Source organism: Leuciscus leuciscus (genome assembly GCF_965113295.1).
Source record: "Leuciscus leuciscus genome assembly, chromosome: 16".
In the NCBI taxonomy this organism is placed as follows: Eukaryota; Metazoa; Chordata; class Actinopteri; order Cypriniformes; family Leuciscidae; genus Leuciscus; species Leuciscus leuciscus.
Window position 1 is genome coordinate 3,143,594 of NC_138740.1, and position 25,543 is coordinate 3,169,136.

A 25,543-nucleotide genomic window follows, 5' to 3' on the forward strand; every position below is an offset into this window, starting at 1 on the left:
GAGAATAATTGCGACAGTATATAACTATTGTTTTTTTTTGTTAGGTCATTTTATCTAATGTTATCTAACAAATGGAATCTTATTGTAAAGTGTTTTTAATACTACAGTTTCCATCTTTGTGATATACACTTTAATATAATTATGTACATTTAATCTAAATTAAGCTTTGGTACCGAAATTGGTACCGAGAACCGTGGATTTTCACTGGTATCGGTACCGAATACTGAAATTTTGGTACCGTGACAACACTAGTGCTGTTATGTAAATACTGTGGCACTGCCAGTATTGTGAGCCGTTGCTGCCAGCATATATAGGGTTCAACACAAGCTTATACTGATGTGTGTGTGAAGTGATAAAGGTAATAAAATGTCATCATATCTTCCTTTCTCAGAGGCCCACAGCAAAGGAGCTTCTGAAGCACAAGTTCATAGTTAAATATGCCAAGAAGACGTCCCACCTCTCCGACCTCATCGACAGACTGAAGCGCTGGAAAGCCGAGGGACACAGCGATGGAGAATCCAGTTCTGACTCTGACTCGTAAGCACACAAATACATGATCCACAACACAATCATTTACAATCCTGAATGAGGAAACCCATTTTGCACACCCTGCGTTCATCACTAAAATGCCGGATGCTACTGAGAAGTTACTGTTTAGATCTTGTTTAAAATGAAGGATCACAATAGAATCAGTGGCCTCTTCTCCTCACCAAGGCTGCGTTTATTTGATTAAAAATACAAAAAAAGTAATAGTTAAATATTATTGCAATTTAAAATAACTCTTTACTATTTTAATATATTGTAAAATGTAGTTTATTCCTGTGATCAAAGCTGAATTTTCAGCATCATTACTCCAGTCTTCAGTGTCACATGATCCTTCAGAAATCATTCTAATATGCATAAATTATTATTTTCAATGTTGAAAAATGTTCCTAATTTTCTTTGCATGCACATTAAGGAAATTATATTTTATTTAAGAACAATTGTTTCAAAAGTTAATGCACTTTAAAAAATGAATTATTTCATTTCAATAAAAGATGCAATGCTTGATTTGGTTTATATTTGCTTATTGCGCTCGCTCTCGCCCTCTTGTGGCCATAGGAGACAATACAGCACCTTTTTGTCCATTCATTAACATTAAGTATTGCCTTTAGAATTCAAATATAATTAGAATTTTGCTAATATTTAAGAAAGAAATTAGAATTTCGCTTTTCAGCCATTTTGACGGCCCTAGTGTGAACACACCCTAAACTGATCAAACTACCCTGAGCATCTCGATGTGTTCCTGATGGTCTAACGGTGTGTGTGTGTGTGTGTGTGTGTGTGTGTGTGTGTGTGTGTGTGTGTGTGTGTGTGTGTGTGTGTGTGTGTGCCTAACAGAGAGAGCAACAGTAAGGACAATGAGTCGTCTCCTGAATGGTCCTTCACAACTGTTCGGAAGAAGAAGCCGGAAAAGAAGCAGCCCAACGGAATGGTCAGTTCTCAGTGATGATTTGGATATTCGATGTAAATAATTCTGCAACTGGTTAACCAAGAGCATGTCTGTGTCTCTGCTCGCCTCCCTTCAGGCCGAAGAAGTGCAGAAGAAGTCCGTCAGTTTAACCACCGTCATGGCTCCTGTTTTCTCTGAGGTAGGGGAACAAATTTAATAAATAAATGCCATTGTAGAGTAATAAATAAATAAAGTAGAGGTCAAATGAAATAATAAATGCCATCAGAATAGGCCTGTGCCGGTAACCTTGACAACCGCACCGGCGGTGGTCCGCCAAAATACATTTTTCTGTATGTGAATGCTGTTTTTTACATGAGTATTATGACACGAGTGAAGCACAAAGCTTTGTTTATGATAATAATAGGTTAGCAATTAAATGTTTCATCACAGCCAAACATTTTGATTCATGACGAATGAGAGAGTTGTGTGTGAGCCCATATATTTAAGCTTTGTCGGCTTTGAATTGTGTCTTGCGATCCGGTTCTCCGATTATCAGCGAATTTAACAATATTCCATTAGTTATTATTCCACTGGACATGAAATCTCGTGGTTTTTTCGCAGATCTTCACTCACTTCACCCGTTTTCGAAAGGGATTATAAACGTTTCTTCCATTGGTTCGCTTTAAAGGAGGTCTATTATAGGCTATTCACATTCTTTACTGTGGTAAAGCAGAGAAACGCTGGAGGACTGATGGCCTACATTTTTACTTACACATCAAATTCTTTTTAACACCGTTTGCGCTTGTAAAACTCACTTGTTTGTGCTTAGTAAAGCGCGTTTCACACACACGCACGGGTGATTCTAGTTTGGCTTTCTCTGGCAGCGCAGATCAAACATAGCCTGAATGTCTTTGCCCTTGTGGAGGATACAATTCCCTCTTCAGACCTTTTACAATTAGTAGAAAACATGAAGAGATCGATGGTCTCTCCTGCTCGTGTCCCACATCCCTGATCCCTCTCAAAGCGTGGAGCGTTGGCTATACGACCCGTCTTTGTGTGGAAATATAAAGCTAATGTTTTTTTAAATATTTAACTTCACCATTATTTACTGTTATTTGTTTCAATGCTTTACAGGCTTTAGTGTGTTGTTTCTTTGACGGGATTGCTCAAATAAACACGCATGTCTGTTACGAAATGGATGTTTGAGTCTCGTTTATAATAATTGTTTTATCTCAAAACAACCACCGCCGATAGTTGGTCCAACACCACCCCCGTCACAGCCCTAATCCAGGATCATCATTTGACATGAGAGAGTCCTTCCAGTGATGACTGTTGAACGTGTTATGATGTGAGTTTGTGTGTCTGTCTTTCAGCTGAAGTCCCAGCAGCGAGACGACGAGATGACGAGAGGCGTGCTGGAGGAGCTGGAGAAGAGTCTGCACGTGGCTGAGGATCTCTGTCCTGGTGTCACAGACAGCATGATCAGCCACATCCTCGAGAGAGTTCAGAGGTCAGACACACACTTGCACGATCATGTGTTTCTCATAGTGGTCAGCTGTCTTGAAATTTAGGAGTATGATGCAGTTGACCTGGAGTTTGTGTAATCATCTATGCCGTTTTCTAGCAGTAAGTCATGCTTCTGGGTTGTGTTTGCAGGTTCTCTGTGAGTTAGTGGGGAGAGCGCCACTCGTCTGCTGTCAGCCCCTGATGACTGCACCTTAACACACACTCAACACAGAGAACACACTATCTCATCATAACCAAAAGGAAATCTGCTCTTCGTGTCCCAAAGAATGGAAATATATATATTATATAGAAATATAGTGTGTGTTCAACTGTATTTATACAATTTTGCCACATGCTTTTATATTAGTCTTCTGCTGGTGCCCGAGGGTGTGTGTGTCACTGTTATTTTATTCAGCGTTTTACTTTCGAAAGACACACAGAACATCCCGACTGGTGAAGTAGATCTGCGTTAGGTGGATCTTTAGGTTCACGTTTATTTATATGCGTTTGATGTCCCGATCTATTACTTTATTCTAAACTATGATCAGTAATACATAAATATATATATATACTGTATGTATATGTGTATATATATATGTGTGTGTGTTTGGGAGATCAACAGTGCCTTTCTGTTCGTCTTGGTTTGGGATTTCTTTATTACTCTCTACACACTGTTAACTGTAGCATTACAGAACTGCTGTATGGGATCACATGCATATCATATCAGACAACAACAACAACAACAAATGAATAGAAATACCTCATTTAAGCAATCATTAAGAGAAGAAGAAGAAGAAGAAACATCTGTTTAATGAAGATCAAGATTTAAAGCGCTAGATAAACGAGGAGTTTTGCTGTGCGAAAGCTTCTATAGGGAACGTCACTTCTCTTTTAATTGGCACGGTAGTTTGTCTTTTATATATAAAGGACTGTTATCAACATTTGTAGCCCGTGGTTTCTCGGTAATGCCCTCTTTTACAGTGTCGTGTTCTCGAGCTGATATTTTTATATGAGAGTATATGAGAGCTATACTGTATTTTTTGAAGGAAACGTGCACTTCGTAACGGGGCGTTGTTTGATTTCAGAGCTCTCTCGCTCCAAAGACATTCCTCTTACTTTGAGTAGATCTCAAGGGATCCAATGGGGGGGACGCTTCTCCACGCGTGCGAGCTTCCCGACGCCTCGAGCTCGTTTTATCTAATCTCCTGTGATGAGGGATTTCTCTTTTCTTCTTTTTCGGCCAAGCTTGTAAAGAAACACAAGTGTGCCATTGCTGGTGCGGTGGAGATGTCGTGGCTCGCTCCCGTTGGCCTGGAGAACACTGTGCCAACGCTGCATCCCATTGTGCCTAAAGACAAACAAAACAAAAAAAGCTCACGTTTTTATGTATATGATGTTATTGTCTTCTCGAAACAGCTTTAAGACGACGTCTTCACACGGTGCCAGACTGCTGGAGGATTTTAGAGCAATAAAGGTGTTTAGTAGAACATTTGTATATTTCTTTATAGTGACATAGATGCAGAATCTAGGTTTTGTACATTTCTTCACCAGAGCTTTTGTAAATTTAAGACGCCAGACGGAGATCTTTCTAGGCTGTATCATACAGATGCTGTTCTCTTCTCTTTGTTTTCTTTTTTTCTTTTTTTTCTTTTTTTTTGACATCAACTGTTACAAATTAGTTTTTGTTTGGTGTGGCAAATAAAGATTTAAGTTATGACATTTCAGTGTGTCTGCTTTTTCCCCTCTTGATGATTAGACTTCAGACTTATTTAATTCTGTGTGAATTAAAGTAACACAAAACACACTTCCGTAGGTTAAATATAATACAATCGTGTGGAAATATATTGTAAAGCGTAAGTGAATGTACAGGATTGTTAATGGAACTTCTGACATCCTTTGGATCCGTCAAATAAAGATCATAACTGAAGGTCATGTGTTACTCTGAACTAGGATTGTGCAATATGGACACGAATGCTATCACTTTTTTTGATCAATGTCATGATTTTGAAACCATATTTCCTTTTACACTTAGCTTACTCGTCTACCATTTGTTTTGTAAGATGCCTTTATTTATGATTATTTGTGGGCATCATATCTTTATTTACATGGTTATTATAATATGTGACCCTGAACCACAAAACCAGTCATAAGGGTCCATTTTTTTTATTTTGTTTGAGATTTATATATTCCATTGATGAATGGTTTGTTAGGACAATATTTGGTCGAGATATAACTATTGTAAATCTGGAATCTGAGGGTGCAAAAAAATCGAAACATTGAGAAAATCTCCTTTAAAGTTGTTCGTTTATGTTCACGATTGTGCTGCATTCACTCACAAAAATACATGTTTTATATATTCATGGTTGAAAATGTACAAAATATCTTAATGGAACATGATCTTTACTTAATATCCTAATGATTTTTGGCATAAAAGAAAAAGCGATAATTTTGACCCATACAATGTATTGTTGGCTATTGCCTCAAATATACCCGTGCGACATGTGACTGATGACGTGATCCAGGGTCACGTATGGCTAATGATGCAGTGAGTTGCAGGTTCTACTGAGTGACTTCAGATCTAGTCATGTTTGTATAAGGACTTGTGTTTAGCTTTGACAGCCGATGCTGATGCACCTGATGCTGTTCCTCATGGTCCAGCTGTGAAGCTCCCGGAGGAGAGACGCATGTGAGCCAGAGGCCCGGATCTCACCCGGGACAGGAGGAGGAGGAGGCACTGACACTGACACTCCTGCTAGTTTCAGTCGGACAACAGCAGATAAAGATACAGAGATTCTGGCATGACAAAACTGGATTAAAAATGTTAAATAACCATTTTAACAAATAATAATTGAAAGCATCTATGCTTTTATTTTGAAAGAAAAACATAATCACAATACTGGCATGACCCGTCCGTGATATCAGCCACTGTTCATGTGAAGTCAGGACAATAAAAGACACTGTGAAACGTTAATATTGTTCGTAAAAAGCTTGTAACCAGTTTAACCGATGATTAACCTCTGAATGCTCATTTGTGAGATGTGTTGTTATAGCATTCCTGTGAAGATTTATAACATCCCTTATGAAACAAGTACACTTCAAGTACATGTTATTATGAAGTATACTTAAGTAATGTTCAAGTATATTTTTAAGTATAGGCTTAGTAAGTATACTAATGTCAATGTACTAGTAGTAAACTTGTAAGTGACCTATTTCAATACTGTTTAGTATATAAAATGTATTATATAAAGAGCATATGTTCAAGTATACTTAAGTGTAACTAAACTTTGAGTGCACAACTATTTCACAACTACGTTTCTCATTTGTACTGGATTTGTACTACAAGTGAACTTATAAGTATACTAGTAGTACTTTTTTTAGTTTATGAAAGTGCACTTTGAAGAATACTGTATTGTACTCTCAGTAAACACTAGTTTAGTAGTTTTATGCTGCAAGTATACGGCAAGTTTTCTTTAAGTGAACATAACCATGCTTATAGTTTAGTATTTATATATTATGTTTGCACTTTAAGTATACTACTGTGTTCCTATTTTTCCTATCTTTTTTTTTTTTTTTTTTACACTTGCACTTGGGAAAGTTTAATAAAAAATTCAATAAAAAAGTCAACACTTTAAACAAAAAGCTGAGAAAATTGCTTTTTTGTCAAAGACTTGGTCCAGATGTGATTCAGAGTGATGATCTAAGTAAACACAGATGTGGAGATCGAGTTCATGATCACCCCTAAAGCTTCAGTCCTGGGTCAACACCTATGGTCAACACTCACTCAGGAACATGACGCACTTGATTCATCAGAGCGGGAGTTGATGTTCGACGCGCATGCGTGGAATAGGATGTTTTTAACACGCATACTAATCTCGTATTTAATGTTATTTAAACTGTAATGCCGAAAATAGAATAAATAGATACAAATGGTTGTTTGTTTCATTAGACACTACTAGCTATAGAGTATTTACATTTTATTTAAGCAACGAGTGTTTTGAATATCCTATCATATTATTATTATTTGTTTAATTTGGTCCTTTATGAATACAAATAGACTTTATTTTGGCCACTCATAGTGTCTTATATAGTTTTCTGTGTTATTTGTTTAATATTTCTGTAATGGAGCATTTATTCGTTAATGAATGAATCAAATATATTATTTTTCTCTCTCACTCGCTGTGCTATAGGCCTATAACTACATAACATATTAAGGGTTATACTAAAATATCATCATATTTATGCCAAGAGAGATTTAATAAATGAAGATGACAAGAACAAAAACGATATTGTGTCTGGTATCCGTCCGATCTGTTACAACATTCCAATGTCCAACACATTCACAAACTGTTGGGTACAATGTCAGGTAATAATATTAATACAATGAAAACAATTTTATATTTTTATGCAAATTAAATCCCTAGAGATAGACCAACGTTCTAATGAATGAAGACATTTTATAAATATTCATATAGCGTTGAATGCTCTACAAATAATTATTATAAGTTGATAACAAACGATATAGCTTATGATTAGCCTTCATTACGCCATGCCGTTCTCAAGATCGCGTTTAATCTCTGTATCTAGGCAGACTTCTTAATATATAGCCAGTTAAACTTATGATCTCCGATCTTGTTTTGGGTGTTTTACAATTATAAAATGCAACTATAATGAATAAACATTTATTTGACTTGACTGAGGCGTTATTGGTCATGTGAATCCGTCTTTTCTTTCGTTTTAATTGTCATTTTTATTGATGAAAATGTTTATCTTAGTTAATAGAATGATATAAAAAACGATAAACACAAAATGCAATGGCATTACGTCTATGGGAAATTCCATGACGGATAAAAACAGACAAAAAGAGAGAAGTTTTTAAACTCAACTAGTGATGGATATCTCAATAGTTATCGCAACTTCTGCATATCTATCATGTTACAGTGCTTCGTGTAAACTTATGGATTACATTAATAGGCTACTATAAAGGATGATAATAGCACTAATTTGGGAAGGGTCACTGGAGATAAAATAGGCTACAAAACGCATATCCAGTAGGCTATTATAGCAAATCTTCGAAGCTGCAGGGAGAAATACATGTTATTGGCCATAATGTAAAAGTTTAATGTTTAAATTCATCCACTATAGCCAGTATGGCATATGTCAGTCATGCAGATTTTATGAAATAATATAATTTATGGATAATGTAATAATAGGTAAATTACGTGCCCGTGTTTAAACTTTCATGACGTAATGAATCGAAACCTACTACCGCGCATGCGTGTTAAAACGTCAACGAACTACGTGTTTGATATCAATGACGTCATCGCGCTACAGGCTGCAGCGAGAACTTCTTGGAAACTTCAGTCAATGGGGGAAAAAGTGAAGTAGATTGGAAGTAAATTCCTAAGTACACTACCAGTGGACTATAACCTACATACAAATTCAGATACTCAGGATTGGAAACATAGCTATCTGTTTTCTTTATAAATCAATAAATTCAAACAATGTAAGTTTATAAGACAGTATCAAACTATGTGAAAAAGTAGCCTATTTAATATAGGCTATACTCAGTCAAAAGATTGAACAAAACTACAAGCCAAGTAGGCCTATAGCCTACTTAGAAGAATACTTAAATTATACTTTTAAGTATATCTCGATCAAAAGATAGGGACAAGTAGGGCAAATATACTAAGACCTTTCTGTCAGTATAAGTCAGGTAGGCTAGGCTACTTTAGTGCATATTTCTGACAAGTATATAAAAAGTAGCTTTCTTATTTTTAGTTTAAGAGAAGAAACCTATAGGCTACTAATTGCACACTTGAATAAACTTCTTTTTCGAGAGGGATACGGAGTGGCTTTTGGTTAAACACATGTAATGTAACGCAAAGTTGAGATGTTGTTGCTCAGAGATAAAAACAATGTGGTGTCTGAGGGAAAGATGCACGAGAGACGAGAGAGATGGCGTATCTTCCCCGGGTTTAATAAAATTACTTAAACGTCACACTCGTCCGCATACATCGGGATTGAGTGAGGAAAAAGTATACAAATAAACATTCAACTCTGGTCACAAATATAAAAGGAAATAAAAGAAAGTGTACAAAAGTCGGTAGAGCGGTTATCTATTTCCTCACCTGTCAAATCTATTACTGACTCTACGCACATGCGCAGTTCGCATTTTACCTCAAATTACCATAAATGCAAATGCACAAAGAGACCGTTACACACACATGCGCGTGCACGGAAAAATTGGGATGCTGACATACATTTTCCCTCTCAAACCCAAGCAAAACTGTCCTGTCATTCGGGACCACTCAGCAGAAAGACACACACAAACACACACACACACACACACACAGTCTAGGTCCTGGGTAAGATATCATTTAGCAGAGAATATCTCAACTGTTATAGACTAATATGACCCCACTGAACAGCGTGGGATGTGATGTGTGCCAAACTCTACCCGGGAGGAAAGTCCTGAAAATGACCACAACCGGTCACACTATTATCACACTAACGGTGAATGGGACTTTTTCTTCCCTTTATAGATATCCTCATACATATCTACCAGTTTAATCTTCATATTAAGAGAAATACTTTTTGTATTAGCCTACACTTTGTCTTAAAAATAAAATAAAATATGCAAATTAGGCAATATCTCATTAAATATGCGTACATATAAACTCTTGAAGCTACAGATTTTCTGAGGTGATCACAATGTTTACAATGTAGTGTAAGTGTAAGAATCCTGGTTTGATATTTTTAATTGTGTGATTTTAAGAATTTTAAGATGTTCAGTGTGGATGTCCTGTTTTGTGCTGTTAATTATAAATTAATAATACAATTGTACACAAACAAGGGACTTTAAAAAAAACAAGCATTTGATTAATATACAGACATTTTATATCCAACCTTGCTATTATCATTGGAACGTTAACTTAAAGTGAGAAATATAAATAAAAAAACAGGTTTATTCCCTGTGTTGCTAGGTAAAACTTTCACCACAGAGTCCAGGCATGGGGATGATGACGAGAGCGATGATGATGAGAGCTCAGTGACAGGGTTTTTACAACTATTGCCTCCCTTGCATTTGCAGTACTTGCACCATCGGATACCAGCTCCCCGACCGGGACACCCATTCCTGTGTGCACTCGCCACACGAGCAGGGATCTGGAAAACCTTCAGGTTTTGAGATTAGGGACTAATAAACTGCCCTTTCTTAAACAACCATCAGTATCTGCATTTAAGCTCGAGGTGGCGTCTGTACACGGTGCTTGGACCCAAAGCTGCTGCTGAGGCTCTTTGTAGATGTTTTCTTGCATTAGTTGAGGTGCAAGCGGTCCTCTCAAAGTCCATCTTAAGGGCGTTACTATCGAACGCAGAAATGCGCAGGTCGTCAAATGTCTCCATGTCCGTTGATGGTTTGAGAAGTGACCAAGAATGTTTCTCTCTGTTAGCTGTGGACAGTAGAAACTGAGAATCAGAGAAGAGTTGTCTGGTTTGCGGGCAGTGTTCATGATATACCAACGTATAGTGGTCTGGTGCCTTTGTAACTGGTGGTCAGCCACTCAACACAGATTGCCTGAAAAGCAGTTTTGCTAATGGAAGATGACCAACAGTTCTCTAATACCACTGGAACATTCTGGTTTGGTGAGATCACATCAAGGACAACCATGTTTTTTGATTTTCCTCTTCTCTCCCTCTCTCATGTTTGATGCTGTCCTCTCTCCTCTCTGTAAGTGTTGAAAACGATACGGATCTCATCACAGTTGCCTCCAGCTTTGGTGACCATAAATGTGACCCTGGATCACGTCATCAGTCGCATGTCGCACGGGTATCTGTGGCAATAGCCAACAATTGTATGGGTCAAAATTATCGATTTTTCTTTTATCTGGACCTTTTTTATCTGTTTGTGGACACAACTTCAGCAGCTCAGTCCCAAGTTGTGATCTGGCACTCTTCCTCAGGTAACTGTTTTTGTCAACCAAGAAGAATGCAGAGATGGTGATCTCATGCTGGAGTCGCTCCTCAACTGTGGAGTCGCTCCACACACACACACACACACACACACACACACACACACACACACACGCACACACACTTTTGTGACTTATTGTCCTATATCCCGCTCAAAAGATGCAGAGTTACCCTGCGTGCTAGCCTACTTCAAAATGTGAAGAAAATGACTTTGAATCGCTTCTCAGTTCTGATAAAGACAGGATCACCTCATCTCCGTTTCAGAAACATGCTCGCTGTCATCCAGAAAGAGGACTGGAAGAACACACACACACACACACACACACACACACACACACACACACACACACACACACACACACACACACACACACACACACACACACACACTGTCTCTGTAACACACACTCATGTCGTCCTGATGATGAACGGACACCCTACAGAAGTCCATCTCACATCATTCATACAGTCACAGACATAATATATCATTATATAGATCAGTGAAGCCTCCTTCGACTTACCCGTCCAATGTAAACAAAGATAAGACATTCTTCACTAATGAGGATAAGTCAGATCATTGGCAGAAGTCCTTTTACACCAATGAGGACATATTTATGAATAAATACATTGATTTTAGCTAATAAAATACTTTAAAAACTAGGCTACCTTTAATTAAAGCACAGTTTAATCAAGCTCATTAGGCTACTCAATTAAACAATGATCTCAAAATGAATAATTTGTGTATGTGAAATGTAAATGATTGTATTAATGTTTGAAATGTAGGCCTACTTTTGAAGTTATTTAAATGCACATTTTGGGAAATGTCTTATGTAGCTGTTTTTGTTTATCTTAACTCCAGTGAGAAAAGTGACGCTTGCTAGACCATTATGTTGAAAGGAAGGATGAGCATCGCTTCAGCCTACACCTAACTATTTTGTACATTTGAAACTGAACCCTGTATTGATAAAACATCACGATGAAGTCTGAATACAATGAATTCAACCATTTTATATAACAGAACCCGTATGCGCGACCCACTGACACAAATCAGTACGTGCGTGACGGGTGTGTGGGCGTGGCCCGGGCCCATGACGTCAGACGTGTGGGCGTGGTCTTCAGCGTGGGCTCAAATACGCGGGCGGAGTCAAGCGGGTTCAAAAGCAGACTCTGGAGTGATTGTTGGCGACTTTGTCTTCATTACATCCTCGGAAGGTGATTCTTTCTCGATATTCTGTGCTATATACACTTGCTTTACGTCTGTTAGTCTTGTATAGGGCTTTAAAGTGTTAGTAGTGAAACATTTCTTAACTCTGTTTCGGTGTTGTGTAAGGAATGCGCTTGTTTTCCAGATGAAGGAATGATTTTCTGTATGTTTATGCCGTGGAAAAGCCAATGTGACAGAAGCTGTGTTTCCTTTCGCAAAGGTAATTTCTGTTCCAAAAGTTTCCTTGCCTTTGTTTACAAGTGCTCGCTCAGCGTCCCGCCCATATCTCCCGTGTGTTTTACTTTCACATATCTCACCAGTGATGTTTCTGCTTCCCTGTGAGCTTGTTGAACTTCAGATAGCGTGCTTTGTTCATTTTAGTCAATTCCAGCACGAGTTAAGAAGATGTAGACATTGATAGTAAACACTGTGCTTTAGGCCTGATGTTGGGACCAGTTTGCATTGCATAGACCCCAACATCAGGAGGTCAAAGAAGAGAAATGCACTAAAAGGTTATTAAAGTCAAGTCACCTTCATTTATATAGCGCTTTTAACCATATAGATTGTTTCACAGCAGCTTTACAATGATAATAGGAAATTACAGTAGATTGTTTGGCTTTAAAGCAGCTCTAGAATAAAGTTATTGTCCAGATAAAGTTAGTTTTGTTTGATTCACTTCCATTGCAAAGATCATTAGTTATTAACTTAGTTGTTAACACAACACTGTTCTAACAGAAGATCCCAGAAAACACACACCCACACCCACACACAAAGCTCTTAAACCACTAAACTGTGCATGTCTTCACCAGGCTTTACTCCCCTTGGAAAGGTTTTGATTGAGTCATGAAAGCTCCTGGCGAGGCAGAGAACGGGCGTCTGGACACACTGCTGTTCAACACCCTGGCCCGAGAGAAGCGTCTTTGGAGGACGCCGGTGCTGAAGAACGGATGTGTTCAGGTGCGAGTGTGTTTTTAACAGGCTTCTGAACACACTTAACCCTCGTTTGGTCCGCTAGGACTGCATTTGATGTTTCCCTTGTTCCCTTCATCTCAGTGGTGTACACTATGTATCTAAACACACACACAAAAACTGGGCTACATTGAAAATTAATGGGAAAGGCACATTTAAGTTTTTCTTTTAATTTTTCAATAAATCTAACACACACACACACACACACACACACACACACACACACACACACACACACACACACACACACACACACACACACACACACACACACACACACACACAGCATTTGTATAGAATTTGGCATAGAAAATCAGCCACAAATGCAGATATGAATGGGTAAGACCTAACACACACACTCATGCACACAAACACTCTTTCACAGGCACACATACACACGCACACACTAACACACACACACACACACACACACACACACACAGCACTTGTATAGAATTTGGCATAGAAAATCAGCCACAAATGCAGATATGAATGGGTAAGACCTAACACACACACTCATGCACACAAACACTCTTTCACAGGCACACATACACACGCACACACTAACACTTTCACGCACACACACACTCCTGTTCATTTCTGCTTTTTGCTATTGGTTTTATTTACATTTATTTATTTTTATAATTATTTCTTTCAAACCTTTCACAAAAATACTGATTTTAAGGTATTTTATAATGTTTAAATGTATATATTCACAAAATGTATATTAATGTGATGGGAGCAGTAGACCACATCCAGAGAAAAATGAGTGGATCCCTCTGCTGGATATATATGGGCAAAACACCACTTATAAAACTGTAATTCCAGGTTTTCTTGTAATCCGCAGATGACAGATATCTATGGAAGCTTGTTTCCGCCACAGAATAAGACATTTCAAAAGATAATTGCGACTTTTTATCTCAATTGCGAGTTTACATAGTGCAATTCCGACTTTATTTCTCAGAATTGCGTGTTATAAACTCACATTGCGAGAGATAAACTCACAATTATGACTTTTTTTCCCGCAATTGCGAGTTTATATCTTGCAATTCTGACATCTTGTCTCTGAATTGCGAGTTATAAAGTCAGAATTGAGTGATTTTTCTTTTTTTTTCTAGTCCAATTCTATGGGGGAAAAAGATTGACTTTTTGAAAAAGATTTCTGAGTTTATATATCACAATTCTGACTTTATAACACGCATTTGGGAGATATAAAGTCAGAATTGCATGATATAAAGTCGCAATTGTGTGTTATAAAGTCAGAATTGTGATTATATAAACTTGCAATTCTGAGGAAAAAAGTCACAAACTTTTTCTTTCTTTTTTATTCTGTGGCAGAAACAACTCCCATAGAATTCTGCCTGTGATGATGATCTAAATTAAATACCTAAAGTCGTTTCTGGATATTGATCTCGGTGTTAAAGTAATTTTTTTCCAGAAAAATGTGTTATTTCAAATGCAAATTAATGGTGTAGTTAAATTAATGTTATGGTAAATGGGTAAAATAAAAAGTACCACATATCCCCCAAAACACAGGATAAATGTATAGTTAAGAAGTAAAAAAGAAAGGAAAGATATATCATTTGTATTAAACAATGTATTATTTTTATTTTTTCAAATGTCAGAAACTGTATAATCATGCTTGCAGGGTTCAGATATCAGCCCAGCTCAGTACCACGAGGTGATAGTGTGGTTGCGTGACATGAGCGGCACATTCCAGTTTTCCTCCGAGACGTATGCGTTGGGAGTGTGTGTCCTCAACAGCCTGCTCGCAGCGGTCAAAGTAAGTGAACCCTCCACTACACGCTTCCTCCCGACTCGCGCTCAGACTCTGAGTTCTCCCTCTTTCTCTGCAGACTCAGTTGAAATACCTCAAGTGCATGGCCATCACCTCTCTGATCCTCGCTGCGAAGGTCAACGAGGAGGACGAGGCAAGACTCAGCAACCACAGAGACACACCACTTTTAACCATTCCAGTGCCTTTATTGTTCTGTTTTGTTGGCAAACAGGTGATCGCATCGGTTAAAGACTTGCTGGAGCAAAGCAGATGCAAGTTCTCAACAGCTGAGATTCTTCGCATGGAGCGGGTCATATTAAACAAGCTGCACTGGGACCTTTACATCGCTACGCCCATGGATTTCATTCACATCGTGAGTTGCAACTCATCTTTCTTGTGTTCAGATCAGAACTTAACGGTACAAGAAAAGCACAGGAAAACATTAGGGTTGGGTATCGTTCCAACGTTCAACGATTCTGCGTCTCGATGCCGATTCTGATCCATTAGTGATTTCGATTCCAATGAGGTAAAAAATCTTATTGCAAAACAATGTAATTTGTAGCTGAACATCATGAACAAACATCAACAGGCTAAAGAACACTTGCACAGGGAACGCTTGCCTGTGGTTTAATCGCATAAGCCAAACTGATATAGATTTTAAGCATTATTAAAGACAAGTGCACACTCCGTTATTAAAATAAGAAAAAAAGGACGAAAAAATTATTTATATATAAATTTGCCAATCGCACAATAAATACAAGTGAGCAAAATTACAATGGAAATAAATATATAAAAAAAAAGTAAAAAAAAATAAAGATTTTCAGGTATTCCGGTACAGAAACTGTAATCAAAATGTAAAATAACACTGCAGTTTATGAATAAAATATACATTACAAATATAGTTACAAAAGTTATTCAGTCAAGAACAGCGAGTGCATTTTCTCTGTCTTTTGTTGTTTGGTTAGTGTTATTATAGCAGGAATATTAGGCTGCTGTCACTTTAAGAGCCGCACGGATCCAATACACTGATACGCATGCGTTAACGTTCACTTAAGACATAACCGACTGTGTTTATGAGGATATTTTGACATATATTTGTGAGTATTAGTCCGTTCAAGTGCAAAAAAAACCCTGAAGAGACGCAGTATGAGAGGCATCTTTGCGTGAGATGTGTGAGTGGGACAGAAAACAGCAAACGAGTCTTATTGCGCTTGAATGGTTTGAAGTATTATTAAAATGCGCACAGAGGAATCGAAATGCGCGCGTCTTCTCAAATCCATGGTTTTCTGAACCGGTTCTCGATACCCAACCCTAGAAAACATAGTCATTTTGATGTGCCCATTGCAAACATCAGCAGAAATTGACTTTTGGTCCTTGATATTGTGCATGTAAATGTGCGGCCGCGTGTCACCTGTGTTCGGCCAAGGCACTGATCTGACTTTAACCGTAGCAGTAAAGCAGATAGATAACCCTGCAAAACATCTCCAGTGCAAATATACTCTCAGAAATCAGAGATATCTTCATACTTCATCTTTCCTACATACTGGGGTTCAGTTCAGTTTTTTTTGTTGTTTTAGCAGAAGTTAATGTAGCAAAGAGTTGGCCGAGGCATTTAGCCACGATCAGATCAACCGCTAAACATGGGAACGGAAGTGAGTGTGTAGCGTTGCTGTTTTGGCACAACACGGACAGCCATGAAACAGCCAAAGTACATGAACGAGACCCCGATAAAAATACTTCTGTGGTTTTAAACGAACAAAAGATCCTGATCCTGAAAAAAAACAAAATCTCTTCGTTAAAAAAATGAGATAATCAGTTTAAATATGATAAATAACTCGTGAAACCTGGGTCATATTTTACCCCAAATCAAAATAATAAATGTATGTTGGATAAAGAAAAACAAGCCTATTTTGGGACCGTTTTAGTCGGGATAGATGCCATATTTAACATAATTTTCCCATTCAGTGGCTGGTTTTGGTGTGAGCGTTATAAGTGCACCTCAGGATCTAAAGTTACCACAGTTTATCACTAGGAATTATTTTGTAAAGACGCATGTTCAATTTTAAGGCAGTTGAATGGAAAAACGTCGGCATGCAGGATTCTGGGTTTCATTCATGAAAAATGTTTTTATGGCAATTGAGCATAATTCTCCTTCTCATTACTTTAATGTAAAAATTGTCTTCATTATCGTAATGTGGAAATGATATACCTAACGTTATACACTGTAAAGCACTTATACTGCATTATTGAATAATGCCACAATTCAAAAGAATCTCGATCGGTCCTAAAAATGCTTCATTTTCTTTATCCAAACCATTCAATTTTTTGCGTGATGTTGTTTTTTGTGTGTTTTTTTGGCATGTGAGATCAACCCATATAGATCATATTAAAGATATCTATAACGCATAGAACAATGAAATATAATTGATTGTGAAATGAAAAAATATCTAATAGCATAGAAAAATAAATTTCCTTAACTTCCCAAATAAATATCCATAATTTAGAATACCTTAAATATATATTACCATACAAGGTCCATGTGACTCATCTGTAGAGTGAAGACACGCTCACATACAGCCATAGACACAAAGGAAAGTCACGCTTCCACAGTAAACATTTAACGAAACATTCTAGATCTATATATATACTCGATCAAGATGGCTTATTTATTTTTCCAAAAGGCTGAACCTATAAAACTTGAGCATTAAAAGTAAATGTGAAACCAAAATCGGTCCTATTTACTTTCTTAAAAGGGGGTCATGACATGAGAAATCCAATTTTCCTTAATCTTTTGACATATAAGAGGTCTTTGTACCATTAAAACATCCTGCGAGTTTCAGAGATTAAAACGTCCTCATTATAAACGAAGCATTTATTTAATCAAGCTCTAAAAACAGCTCGTTTTGATATTGTGGGATTTGTGACGTCACATGGGTAAATACATTTGCATATCCCGCCTCCAGAGCGAGTCGCTGATCATGGCCTATAGAGGGCGCAACAGGAGAATAAATCTTTATTTTCTTTTACCATAAAGTCCACTTTTACGCTCCGTTTTCAACAGAAAAGAGCGATTTACAGACGTCATCAGCGACTAGTTGACGTCGACTTTAAGTCGAAATTTATGTGATTAAAGTAGTTCAACTCTGTTCAGACTTCAGAAGATCCCAGCGTCGGGAACAAGCGGATGCTTTATTTTAATGGCGTCTCGGATCGCGTCACAGGATTATATGTTTGTCCAGAGCATTTATGTTGAAATGGCGAGTTTGTAATGGTAAAGCGTTGATACGGTAGCCTGGTTCTACCAGACTCTCGTACATTTCATTTGTACAGAGAGTCTGGCCTCTCTCCATTGACAAGCGTTAACTTCCTTGTAGGCGGGTTTTCTGTTGAAGTTTGAAACTATTGGATCTGCCCAGAGCCACTCGGATCTTCCACCAATCGCTAATGTTTGGTTGTGACGTAACCCTACAACTCAAACTAGCGCACGACCTCAACGTCATCGTTCTCAGCCACTCCCTCTGTTCGCTGATTGGACCGGTAAAAAAATGATCGGAGAAAACCAAAGAATACACCACAATCCCAGACGTAGTACTGAAGAGAAATAAAATTGAGCGGAAGTACGCAGGAGGGCGGAGCCAGGCTATTGATACGGTTTCCTATGCAGTGATGTTAGCCAATCATAACAATGGCGTTTGCTGACAAGCCTTAAACTGATCATTTCAGACAGAGGCTCAGAATGAGTTTGTGTGCAAAAAACTTTAACATTATAAGTCAACCTCAAGGAATAAAAAAAAAAATCCATGTCATGACCCCTTTAATGTAAGTTTCATAACGCATAATTGCACATTATTTAAAAAGTTTCCATAATTATTCATCATTGATGCGTGTAATATCTTGCTTTGGGCTCGTGTTCAGCTCTGATTTCACTAGTGAAGGAAAGTCAATCAGGGACTCAAATCTCAACATGAACAACAACAAAACAAACAACTTATCTGGACTGGGATATAGAAGAGACAGAGACTTCTGTAATGGAGACTATTGAACACACCGCACGTGTTTTACACACACACACACACACACATACGCCTCTGTCCTGGTAGTGATGGTGTTGTGGTGTGGTTGTTGAAGCCCTGTCCTCCTTCTCCTGCAGTATCACGGGCTGCTGATGTCCCGGGTCCCGGGGCTGGTGCGGGCCGGCTCTCAGAACAGGCCGGTTCTCCAGGCCTCGCTGTGGACCAGGCAAGCGCAGCACTGTATGGCCTGCCACCAGCTCTGGCAGTTCAAGGGCTCCATATTGGCCTTGGCCATCATCACTTTAGAGCTGGAGACGCTGACGCCGGACTGGTTCTCTGTTTTCACCGATCTGCTGAGGAAAGCACAGGTATGAGTGAAGCGTTTACATCAACATCTGCGGCACGCAACTTTGATGGAATATTATGAGTTACACGATATATCGGCCATCATATCGGTACCGGTTTTAATGTTAGCGTTATCGGCCTGATAAGATTTGTGTGATATATTAAAGCTGATAAATACTGTATTATCTCCTTCAGCTGAGACACTTCAGATGCTCACTGTTCAACATGATGGCTTTGATTAGCTTGAAATATGATTGTAATCACTTCAAAATAGGAAAATACAGTAAAGTGCAACATATGTGCAAGTCTGACATATCGGCTACATAACATTATAATGAGAACATCATAATTGTGTGCTTAGGTTATGGATTTTAATGGTAAGACTTTTGTTTTTGTAATCAGGCTCTCAAAAATTATATAAAAACTTGGATTTTGATTTATTGGCCAATATATCAGTTATCGGCTTTCAAATATAAAGAATTATTGGTATCGGCCTAAATGTTCATATCGATCTCTGTGTAACTGCTGGTGAATGCACCGAAAAATTTATTTTACTGAAACCTAAATTAAACATTTCATTCAGCTGAAAAATTTGATTTAATAATCAATTAATTAATATAAGTTATTCTTCAGTCAACCCTCAAATAAAAACTGAGTTGTATATAAACTAGGGCTGTCAGAATTAATACGTTAACGCATGCAATACATTTTTCCAGTTTAACGAGTTAAAAAGATTTAAACTGAAATATTTAACGCCGCATCCGTTCTAGCATTACATGATATGATCACGCTCTGTTCAAGCTAATGCTCTTAAACCATTCATGCTTCATTTCATTCTGTATCTGTCAACGTTCCTTCTGATGATCAGTGGCTGAAATAAGGCAAAGTCCTCAGTTTTTAACGTTCCAGTAACACTTAATGTTGATACATTTTTCAGATGAAATAAATATTACTTGCACTATCAATAAAAAAATGTAATGTATTCGCCCACACAAAAATCAAGGCCTTAAAGGATTAGTTCACCCCCAAAATGAAAATTTCCTAATAATTTACTCACCCCAACGCCATCCAAGATATCCAAGTCTTTCTTTCCTCAGTGGGAGAGAAATTATGTTTTTTGAGGAAAACATTTCTGGATTTTTCTTCTAACAATGGACTTCATTGGTTCCCATCGTTTTTAAGTCCAAATCAATGCAGTTTCAAAAGGTGAAAAGGATGACTACATCATCACGTTGAAAGGTCACGCCGGCGCCGGCAATACTATTTGAACTACGATTCATATTCATCAGAATGTTATTCATATACTATTCATATTCACTGTATACTATTACTATTATATATATATATATATATATATATATATATATATTATAATATAATAGCAAACAATACTATTTGAACTATCCTCCTACGTACGGTCTCATTGTAAACAGTGGGGCGGTACTTCTGCCGGCGCCGGCGCGACCTTTCAACGTGATGATGTAGTTCCCTGTCCGTTTGTTGATCAGCTCAATCCCAACTATTGAAGGTAAAAAGTCTATAAATTATCTTTTTTTTTTTTTTTAAATGACCTATCGTTTAGCTAGATAACAACCTCTTCTTCAGCTGTGATCGCGTACAGCCCGTTTAAACACCTCAAAGACTTTGAAACTGCATTGATTTGGACTTAAAAACGATGGGAACCAATGAAGTCCATTGTTGGAAGAAAAATCCAGAAATGTTTTCCTCAAAAAACATAATTTCTCTCCCACTGAGGAAAGAAAGACATGGATATCTTGGATGGCATTGGGGTGAGTCAATTATTAGGATAATTTCATTTTGGGGTGAACTAATCCTTTAAAAAGGTCTTCAATTAGAGCAGAAAGTCTTAAATTCATATTCATTTGTGCAACATTTAATGCCTTGAATATCTACCCCAGTGTTTTAGTCCTGTTTTCCAATACAAAGATCTAAACAAGTTTAAATCAAGACATGTTTAACTGAGACGCAAACATAAGCTGAAGTCTTGAAAAACTGAATGAAATGAAGTGAGTTTATGATTAAAACAAGAACGAAGATCTGTCGGTGAGTTTTGAAGATTTCCCTTTGAATGAAGTAGATTTTTCTGAGTTCGTTGCCAGATATTTCTTCTTTGATCAGAATAAAGTGAGTTTATGATTTGAAAATTTCACAGAAAACAAGGCTTTATATTTTATATCCAGTACAATAATCCATCTTTTGCTCTGGAAAACAAGAGAAATACTAAGGAATAAAAGGCAATTAAAAATTAAAAAATTAAAATTGCAGTGCGATCAGAAACAATACAGTATGTTTCCATATTCTAGTGGTTGAGAGCAGAGGAATTTACACTACTTTTTTGTAAAATGAATTAGACAGTAATGGATATCTGTTGTATTGTCAAACTCTGAAGTGTTGCTAATAAAACTCAGTGTTTCTCCCTTGACATTTACATTTAGAGAACAAATATTGACGTATTGCAAAATCACATTTATTGTTAGAATTTTCTTCTAAAAGGAACAGAATTCTATAATGCTCAGACTTTTTCATATGGAAAGTAGTTATTGCTGTTATTGGACGGTAGGCTCTACAAATAATGTTTAGATGAGTTGGATGAGTGAACAGCACAGACTAAAACATCGAAATGAAGATGTGAAACTGTAGAGTGTGTGGTTTCAGACACTAATGCAGTCAAAACCAGCGCCGATTCAACCGAATATTAGAGCTCACTGAAACCTCAGGGCATTATTAGGAACCGCTTCACTCTAGAAACATTGAGGTTAAAGGAGAAGATTTGTCCAAAAATGAACTAGTTGTCAATTTAAGGTTGCCAATGTCCTTTGCCAATGACTGATGGGTAATGTTTGGGTCAGCAACAACTCAGAGGCCGTTTCCATCCAAAGTTGCGAATTTAACTTGCAAAATTGGAACGTCACACAAAACATTTGCGAGTGAATCAGTGTGTTCCCGTGTGTTCAAGAGAACAAGATCGTGACTCGTGAAAAAATTGGCACAAAATATCAGTAATAATAACAGAAGTTGCTCTTCTTCCCTCCATCATAAACGAGTGTGTCTCAGAGCGTCAGACGAAACTCAGTGAACGCTGTCATGTTCTCTAGCGTTCAGATGCTGGTGTTCGGGAACACACTCGTGTGTGAGACACTTCTGGAGGGAATTACACCAAATCATTCTGATCACAGACAATGATGCACTGTATGTACTCATCTGTGTAGTGTATGAATTTTATAAGGTTATTTTGTCCCTCAACATGAGTCTGAAGCCCCTCCCCCTCCGCTACGTAATTAAAGCTGCGACAGTCGAGTGCATGAAGTGTCCAACATTTTCACATTTCCGTTAATTTAGTGCATCATCCTGGGCCCGTATGTATAAAACTTCTAAGAATAGTCTTAAGCTTTGACTTATGTGTCAAAAAATTCTTCGTAAAAAGTAGGACTTCTCTAAGAGTAGGAGACTTTTATAAAGAAGCTTAAAGCAACTTTCAGTAAAGTCTAGGACTGAGTCTTAAGTGCTGACTCAAGTGGCACCAAAATGGCCGCCCTCAACCACTGAATAAGCCAATAGTGAGCCTGCAAGGGTGACACCAATGACCAATCATTTAATCTAATTATAATCAAAGAATTTAATTAAGACACTGAAGCTTTAATATTTAAATAAATAAAAAAATGCTTTGCATTGTGCAAAATGATCACAAATTAGTATTTATGCTGTGGAATCCTTTTCTATTGATGCGTGTCTCATTTACAGTTGGAGCAATTATGCAAACAATCAATTCCCAAAAATTCGAGATGGTCCTCACTGCAGAACATGAAATCCACGGGGAGGAGTCGGATCTAGATCCAACTCCTCCCACCTTACATATACCTAAACCTACCCATCTCCACCCCCTGATCCCTAAACCTACCAATCTCCACCCCTTATATCTGGATCCAACTCCGCCCCCCGGATCTCGTGTTCTGCATTGAGGTGCTACTGAAAAATTCCATCAATGGATCCAACAACTCAGGAAAGCCCGAAATAAATACTCATAAAAGTGGCTTTATTTTGCTGCGAGATTTGAAGATCAATTGGAAAGTCAATGACCTGCCATCAGTAGTGTCACTCAACATCAGTAGTGTCACTCAACATCAGTAGTGTCACTCAACATCAGTAGTGTCACTCAACATCAGTAGTGTCACTCAACATCAGTAGTGTCACTCAACATGAGTCTGAAGCCCCTCCCCCTCCGCTACGTAATTAAAGCTGAGACAGTCGAGTGCGTGACGTGTCCAACATTTCACACTTCGTTTTTTCCCTTAATTTAGTGCATCATCCTGGTATTTAAAGTGCACTTTTTCTTTTAGGATATTTTAGTGTGAACAAATTACTCGCACTATTTATACTTAAACATCATAGAATATGTGCAAGAATGCGAATTGGGACGCAGCTTTAGACTCGGCCGTTTCAGAAACACCAAACCAATGTTTGAGATGCTGCGACGCCATTGGTCCGCTGGTTACTCCAGTTATCCAATCACAGCCTCAGCTGAGGCAAAGTCACATGAGGGTTTGGGGGATTTATTCAGTAAAGTTTCCATCGTAGTTTGTCTTGTAGGATGAGAAATGTATCCATCTCAATTTTATTTTTTATTAATTCAATTCAATTCACGTTTATTTGTATAGCGCTTTCACAATACGCATCATTTCAAAGCAGCTTTACAGAAAGTGCATGAGTCCACATTACAATTTAGAGTAATCTGCTATCAGAAGTTATGCATTTCAGAAATATACATATACAAATCACAGTTAGCTAAAAATGTATTAATTTAAACAATTTAATGCACATTTTTAGAATTTATCCACATCTCTGCATCTTTCTTTTTTTTCTTTTTTTTTCAAAATTTATTTGAATGCAATATCCCCAAATGCTCATGAGAGCCGGTGCCTGTAAACGTGTCTGAGGAAGTGTTTGGTCAGTGCTGTTGTAGTTCTTTTACTCGCATGTATGTTTGCATTTTCTCTTGTTTAGATTTATGCACATCTCTGCATTTCCATTAAGCATTTTTTTTTGTGCAATATCCCAAAATTTGCATAGAAATAGGTGACCATTGGTCCGCTGGTTAGTCCAGTTATCCAATCACAGCCTTTGCTGAGGCAAAATTTTTGTTGAATTTATTCTGTAAATGTGTTTCCATTGTAGTTTATCCACGTCGTCTTATCAAATTAAAAATGTATCCATCTCAATTTGAGTTTATTTATTTTTTTATGCACATTTTTTGAATTTTATATTTATCTCTAAATCTTTCTTTTTTCAATGCAATAAAATGCTCCTGTAAACGTGTGTGATGACGTGTTTGGCCTGACTTGACTCATATTTGCATGCTTGTGTTGGCTCTAGATCTCGAGCACAGAGTTCATCTGCTGTAAGGAGACGGTGGACGAGTATCTCACGGGTCTCCGGCTCTTCTCCTCTCCCAGCAACACCGTGTACATCCTCGACTCCTCCAGCATGCTGGCCTTCAGGAGACAGGACCGCAGGAAGAGGGAGCACGGGGAACACGACATCGACGACTTCTACGACGGATTCTGGTGCCTTTATGATGAGGAACCGTCCATGAAAACAGGAAGACATGATGGACTGCAGGATATGATGTCGTCCTGTCCTCCGCTACTCCATAAACAGTGAGAGGGGGGGGGGGAGCTGATAAACCATGGCCAACGCACTTTTCTATTCCTTTTATGAAACCTTTATGCAGCACTTTGATCATATTTGGAGATTTCTTTACATTTCATGTTTGTTTTGTTTTTTTTGTTGTTTTTTTTTGTATTTTGTGTTTTGTATTTATGCGTCTTCATACAAGCTATTCAGACCTAGAATTATGGTGCTTAAACGTAAATCTTTTTGTTGGACAATCCCAGACAGCAACATGGTGTCGGCACAGATCCCGGTACGTGAAAATCCACACATGCCGGATCTGAGCCGACGCTGTTCCCGTCTGTGATTGGTTCATTCCGTAATGAAGTTATGCTTTATGGTATCGGTCGATATTGACATTTCATATCTTTGAAAGAATCCTTTGTAGGATTAATGTGAAGAGGAAATAACGTTGTATTCAGAGATTACTTTTCTCGTTTTTATCCCAACACACCTCCTCCCGACCCTTTTTAAAGGCAGCTACAGATATTACATTCCAGTTCCTCCTAAATGAGACATGGAAATTTTCTTTTCTGAATGAGACTATGTTTATTTTGTAAAAACAGCAGCTTTTATGTTGCTTGGGAAAACTGTCCTTCTATGCAATAAAACAGACTGTTGACAGTACACGTGTTCTT

The 25,543-nt window shown here is 37.8% G+C and overlaps 2 protein-coding genes across 2 annotated transcripts in view; both read left to right on the forward strand.

Moving 5' to 3' along the window:
* Positions 1 to 4,657, forward strand: part of stk26 (serine/threonine protein kinase 26) — a 30,271-nt gene extending 25,614 nt beyond the window's left edge. Inside the window, exons 7-11 of the mRNA XM_082141382.1 lie at positions 392 to 537; positions 1,381 to 1,474; positions 1,569 to 1,631; positions 2,806 to 2,942; positions 3,089 to 4,657. Of these exons, the coding sequence (XP_081997508.1) occupies positions 392 to 537; positions 1,381 to 1,474; positions 1,569 to 1,631; positions 2,806 to 2,942; positions 3,089 to 3,104 (456 nt within the window). The 3' untranslated portion in view covers positions 3,105 to 4,657. The remainder of the gene's footprint in view (positions 1 to 391; positions 538 to 1,380; positions 1,475 to 1,568; positions 1,632 to 2,805; positions 2,943 to 3,088) is intronic.
* A 7,399-nt stretch (positions 4,658 to 12,056) lies between these two features.
* Positions 12,057 to 25,532, forward strand: ccni2 (cyclin I family, member 2). Its single transcript, XM_082141418.1, has 8 exons — positions 12,057 to 12,121; positions 12,240 to 12,333; positions 12,923 to 13,070; positions 14,731 to 14,865; positions 14,939 to 15,013; positions 15,092 to 15,232; positions 19,010 to 19,240; positions 24,609 to 25,532. Exons 3-8 carry the CDS (start codon positions 12,957 to 12,959, stop codon positions 24,894 to 24,896), a joined length of 984 nt encoding a protein of 327 aa, XP_081997544.1. The 5' UTR covers positions 12,057 to 12,121; positions 12,240 to 12,333; positions 12,923 to 12,956; the 3' UTR covers positions 24,897 to 25,532.
* Positions 25,533 to 25,543: the final 11 nt, after the last annotated feature.

What these genes read in the sequence shown, in the direction of transcription:
- ccni2 (XM_082141418.1), top strand. Translation starts at nt 12,957, where the DNA reads ATGAAAGCTCCTGGCGAGGCAGAGAACGGGCGTCTGGACACACTGCTG. An exon ending in AGGTCAACGAGGAGGACGAG is followed by an intron (nt 15,014 to 15,091) that starts GCAAGACTCAGC and finishes GTTGGCAAACAG; the next exon opens with GTGATCGCATCGGTTAAAGA. An exon ending in ATCTGCTGAGGAAAGCACAG is followed by an intron (nt 19,241 to 24,608) that starts GTATGAGTGAAG and finishes TGTTGGCTCTAG; the next exon opens with ATCTCGAGCACAGAGTTCAT.